Raw genomic sequence first — 6,000 nt, 5'->3', positions numbered from 1 at the left:
GTTTTGTGATGTCTGACAGAAATGGAGCTAACCTGAGCCCTGGAGGCTAATTCAAGTTTTTATCCAGCCCCATTCAAGCTCATTGCTTTTTGCCATTCTCCTCCAAACTTTGCCTAAAATTGCCCTGCTGATCTCACTTACTGTAGTGCAAAAGCCCCGGTCTTACTTTGACAAGCTAAACAGAAATCCAACTCGTGCCTCCTGTTGAACTCCACAAAAGTCTCACGCCCCTTTACTCCTCTATGTTCATCTGCTTTCCTCTCTCTCGCTCTCTCCGAACTGCGCCTTATCTTGCTCTGTCTGCTGTTCGCATCTCGGTGACTAATTCCCGTTTGTCTCATCCCGTCACCTGCAGTCGATGCTGCGATAAGAAGAGTTGTGGCAACCGCAATGAGACCCCATCAGACCCTGTCATCATCGACAGGTAAGCAAACTTTGCCCTTTGACCCCATCCAACATGATGACGCGCTGTCATTGTAAACACAAGCACAGCAGGTATATTTGTGCAGGGGTGTGAACAAGAGCCGTGGGCCAAATACGCAGGCAGTAAATACTGTCGGAACATAACACAGACGTAAAAATAATCATGACGCAAAGTCATTTAAATTTTCCAGCGCAGGAAACAGTTGGAAGGGATCTTTGACATGCGATTTGGCTGAGAAATTGCAACCTGCAGGCCTAATAAAGCAGGCCACAGGTTGTTTTTGAACAACCATAATTGTCTGTGTAAGCAGAAAGTGTGAAACAGCAGTAAATTATATTCCAGCGGCATGTGTGTGAAGTGGAGGAGCAATCACAGAGCAGTTGAGCTCTGCTTCAAGTGTGGTCAAACACTGTTTGTGTGGTCATGCTGATGATTTAGCTGATGAGCAGTTAGGGTTACAGCTACACTCTGGTGTGTGTGTTTCTGTGTATAAATCTCACTCACGGATGACTGTGGCACTGAAAGTTGTTAGCTGTTCTTTTTTTTTTACACACACACACACACACACACACACTTCTCCATGAGTGTATGCCTTTCTCCTGCTGTCATAAAATACCTCTGAATGATGCAGCAGCTTGCAGGATTTATAGTCAAGGAAAGAAAAAAAAACTCCCTGTAGATTTACTGTCCGGCCTCAGCTGCACGCATGCACGTGTGTGGCACACGGGAAGTTATTTGTTTATACTCAAGCTGTTCTTCAAGCATGCAGATTTAAGGTGGTTCTGATCGGGACTGAAGGAGAGTGCTTACAAGCTGAAGAGAGTTTCCATGAAAGAGTCACAGGATGGCATTTTAGTCATGTATTTTCAGAGCTGCAACATGCCCCAGCAACTGCATGATTTGGTAAAATGAGGTAGATTGTAGTGTATTTGATGTCTGATTTGAATTTGTCACATTTGAGTGTATTTGTGTGAGTGTTAATGAGGCAGTGACCTGTGCTATCTGATGAACACAGCTGTCCTGTTCTTACTGCTGCTCTGTCAAAAGCCTCCTTTTACCTGTGCAACTCTGTGTGTGTGTGTGCACGTGCGTGTGTGTGTGTGTGTGTGTGCATGCGTATATATAAATATATATATATTTATGTGTTCAAGTTTGTGTGTGTGCGTGCGCCACCCTTGTTCCGCTCCACTGAAGCAGAAGGCCTCACCTCAGCGCTCCCTGAGACAGCTGCACCCCGCCACGTGGCCTCAGACAACACGCCTGCCCATCACTCTGTGCCATATTTCTGATTTTTGTTTTCCTGTGTGCATACTTGTTGAATTTCTCATCTGTGCACTCTGTTGCTCCGTCTTTACGGGCACCATCCCAGCTCGCCGCAGTTAAACTTTCTCTTCAGTTTGCCGCAGCTTGAGCACAACCACCTTAAGTGAAGCAGGCTGATCTTCCTGTGAGCAGCTTTCCCACACTGAGCATGTGTTGTGGTCGCTTGCTGGCGGTATTCCCCTGATGCCTGATGGCTCAGGTGTGAGGGCAGCATTAACGAACAACAAATTAGAACGGGGGAGGGAAAACAACAGCAATATCTCTGTTTTCCTCTCCAGCGAGCACTCTTTCTGGACAGGAAAATAGGTCAGGTGAGAGGAGAACAGTTAGGAAGGGGGTGGTAGCTAGTTTTTAAAGGGGGACTGAAGGGGAATAAGCAGAGGAGGGTTTATACGTTTGCTCATTTAGTACCAATATATTCTTGGCAATTGTAATAATCAGGGATTCATAAACAAACAAACAACTGTGAGGCTGAAACTGACTCAATTACCACGAGTTCCCCTCCTTCAAATTCATAAAGAAATACCATCAGCAGCCCCTCTCCACCCTTGAAGTTATTTAGTTCGTTAAATAAGGGCTCGTTAGCCCTCTGCTGTTTCGCAGAGATGATTAGATTTTACAGCCCTAATTAGCTGGGCTAGCTCTAACTCTTCTGGAAGAGTAATGGGTCTGATTGCCTAATTAGCTCTCTCTCGTTAAGATGGGAGAAACAGGCCACTGCAGCAAAACCACGGGAATGAGGAAAAATAAAGTCAGCTAATGAGAAACTTATTTGATTGTTAGGAGAACAAATCTGGTACAGTGTGGATCGGCGAGGCTCTGGGTACTGTACTCACTCACTGGGAGAATCTCAGCCCTTTCTTTATCTCACCCCCTGTTGAAAAGAGAATTTGTTTGGGCTCTAAAGTATCTACAAGGAGCAATATGCTTCAGATTTTAGTTGAGAAGCGTATTTGTTTAGGCAGAAATCACTTTAATGTGACGATCTGTGGTTGCGTTGTCATCTCTGCTTGTATTCTCTGACTGCTTTCTCTGCTGTCTGATGTGGATCAGCACTGAAGAAGAAGAAGAAGAAGACAGCTCATGCCATATTTTATGTGTTTAACCTCAGAGACAGTAAGTTCTTGAAAATTCAGTCAGACCTTGGCATGACATGTTGTGTCTGTGCTTGACACTGGGCAGGAGAAGCAGCTGAAAGGTGAGCTGCTCCTGTGCCTCTGTTCCCCAGGGAAACATGTGTGGTCCGCTTTAGCCTCTTACAGAAGCAGGATAATATGAGGGGAGGCCTTAACCCCTAAACCTCCACTTCCACTTCTCCCCATCACTCTTGGTTAGCATGGGGTTAATCATATGCAGCCGCGGTGTATGATCACTCTATCATGCGCCCCGATGGGCCCCAAATCACAAACACATTTCCCTCTCGCCCATGCAAAGCTTTGTTTTCTCTCTGTATAGCTTATGTCCGTCTGCTCATGGAACTATTTTTGTTAATGCACTTGGTATAATTGTGGATAAATCTGTCAGCCCTACTCGCTTTGGGGGTATGACTGTCCCTCCAGCGCCATGTGTCCTCTCTTGCGTCTTACCACCTGTGTCCCGTGGCCCTTTCCTGCTCATCCAGCTCCCATAGGCCTGCTGCAGGGTGTCCCCCAGGCGGGGAGAGCCTCTCTGGAGGGGGGATAGAAACACTCTGTGACCAGCGATAAGAATCCACTGGTTATCCCTGCATGGCCCACAATCCCTCCTCCATTTACAGTGCCAGGAGGGGCAAAGGGGTGTCAAGTTTACATGTACAGACAATGTTTTTTCAGGTTTATTGCTTTTTTTTTTTTTCTTTTTTTTTTTTGAGCGTGTGTCGGTGTGTGTTTGCTTTTGCACACACTCCTGCAGCCTGCTGTTGATGTGGCCCATTTCCTTGCATGTGTGTCTGTGCTTGTGTATCCGCATCAGTGTTGGTTATTTCCCCAGGAGTGAGTGTGTGTTTTGATAGAGGCCATTTCCTGACAAGTGTGTGTGTCTTGAGTGAAGAATGTCGGGCAGGAAGTGCTCCTCCCGGGGAGGGTGATGTCATGGCCGATGGCTTCCTGTTCTCTGAGCCAGTGGAACGGACTGACTCTCAGCTTCACGGTTGGTAGTTAGCACTTGTGAACCAGGTTTTGGTTCACCTTTCGGCTGTGTCGGGTCTACAACTTTGGCATTTGTAAATACAAATAAACTCCGGGGGGCAACATTTTTTAAACACAGCATTTTTCCAGTCATATGTATGGCTAGTTTGTCTCTCTAGCAGGGAACCCCCTCATTGTTTTGGTTGTTATGTTTGGATGCACTTCCTGGGGTGAGAGGTCATGTGTTGCCTTGGCTGGGCTAACGTGCACTAGTGAATAATGTATGTCATTGACTTTATGTCAGCCCTGCCAGCCCCCCAAGCAGAGCCCACCCATGTTTAATTCATCCATCTCATTTGTGTGTGTGTGTGCCTGCAAATATGTGTGTGTGTCATTTAGAGGCCCAGTCTGCACCTGTCCAGCCATTAGCCCCCTTCTCATTTGCATTTGATGCTAATGCGGTTTACTGGCAGTGCCTTCCGTCCCCTTAGCTTAGTTTCATTTTCATATCCATGACTGTGTTAGCGAGAAGGTGAAGGCGCACACTTGCACCGCAGCTATCGTACAATCTTCTCACCATATCTGCTGACATCTGAACATTGAGGTCTTCTTATTTGCTTTTCTTTTCCAAATCTTGGGTCAGTTTTATATCATGCAAGATTGTGATTCTTTTTTTTTTTGTTTTCCTCCCCCCTCTTTTTTTTCTCACAGCTGGTTTTCCATTGTTGCTCTGACCACCTATCAGTAGCTTGACGTTTCCCTCCTAGTCAAAAAGAAGCTAGAAACATATCACGAGACCCTGGGAGCGACACTCACATGTTGGATTGCAGGATCTCCCCTGCTACTTTTTCCTTCATAACTTTTATGATCTTGCCTTGGCTTGATTTGTTGCATTTCTTTGAGAGGAGGGGAGAGGAGGGGAGGTGAGGCGGGGTTGTAATGTGCTGTTTCTTTTTTGTGCAGTCAGGATGTTATGGGAGGCTTTGAAAAGTACTAGCCCTTAGCTGGTTGTGGTGTTTGTGCAGGGCTCAGGGGCAAAGAGGCAAAGTTGTTGGCTCATCGATATGCAGGCAGGACTCCCCTCCCTCAGGTGCTAACGGCCTCACAAAACTGCCTCACACGGATGCAGCTCTCACCCTCAGATAAACCTGAGCGCAAATACATATGCAGACATGCGCGTGCCCAGTTATAAAGAATCCACAGGCGTACAGAAATATAGCATGCACAGATGTACACTGACCTGCAGCTTTTTGCATCTGTTTGCTTGTGTTCTTTTTTTCCCTGTGGGGGTCCCCCTCCTCCCCGGCATTGGAGGAAAGCGTGTCCCCAGGGGATGGACAGCTACACTGATTGACAGCAGGGGGTTTGGAGGGTCGAGGAGCCTCTAAAACAGCGCTGCCACTTTCTCTCTCATCCCCCCCACCCCCAAAACAACCCAAAGCTCTCTCATTTTTATTTCCAATAAATTAACACGTAATTCTCAGAGTTTATACCTGGGATTGTTCTGGGGTATATTTTATATCAAATTAACCCAAGCTAAGTTAGTTTTGTGAAAAGGAAACAATTAGGTACATGTTGAACATATTATTTTATTAATGCTTAGGTTTGTGTGTGTATATGTTTTTTCTTTGTTTAATTCTTTCCCCAATAAACTAAACAGAGCTGCAATCCCACTTTATAGGTAGTTAAGTTGGTCCTCCCCTGCTGAATGCAGGTAACAGCTGGTTTATTAGTCCATATAAAACGTAATTTACAAATGTCATAGCAGTGAAAAGTTCAGAGTTTCACAACATGAGGTTTTTTGGGGTTTTTTTGGCTGGAGCCAAATAGCACCGTTGTAGCTCTATTTTCTCTCCAAACTGCTTTGTCATTACTGCTTGACATTCCCCGCTTGACCTGGCTGCTCTCCTTGGCTGTTCCCTCTGCCTTTGTGTCAGTGTTTGTTCTGTCCCAGAATGGAGGGGTTTGGCTGGCCAGAACTGACCCAAATGAGTAGCGTCCTACTTCTCTGAGAGCTATTTAAGACATTTTTGGTGTTGGAAATTGCAGGTTAGAGAGATAGAGATAGAATGGGAGTAAAATAGAATGAAGATATATTTACCATATGAAAGCTCTCGTGTGCGAACGTGTGTGGTATACTGCAAGTGA

At 45.8% G+C, this 6,000-nt stretch overlaps 1 protein-coding gene across 4 annotated transcripts in view; it reads left to right on the top strand.

Moving 5' to 3' along the window:
- The window catches only part of ebf1a (EBF transcription factor 1a), a 53,115-nt gene that overhangs the window by 6,300 nt on the left and 40,815 nt on the right, over nucleotides 1-6,000 (top strand). For all 4 annotated transcript variants that reach the window (XM_030739605.1, XM_030739603.1, XM_030739604.1 and 1 more), the window contains exon 6: nucleotides 356-424. In XM_030739605.1, the coding sequence (XP_030595465.1) occupies nucleotides 356-424 (69 nt within the window). The remainder of the gene's footprint in view (nucleotides 1-355; nucleotides 425-6,000) is intronic.

This window comes from Archocentrus centrarchus, chromosome 10 (genome assembly GCF_007364275.1).
Source record: "Archocentrus centrarchus isolate MPI-CPG fArcCen1 chromosome 10, fArcCen1, whole genome shotgun sequence".
Lineage (NCBI taxonomy): Eukaryota > Metazoa > Chordata > Actinopteri > Cichliformes > Cichlidae > Archocentrus > Archocentrus centrarchus.
Note: the sequence above shows the minus strand (reverse complement) of the source record. Positions and strands in the feature narration are given on the sequence as shown.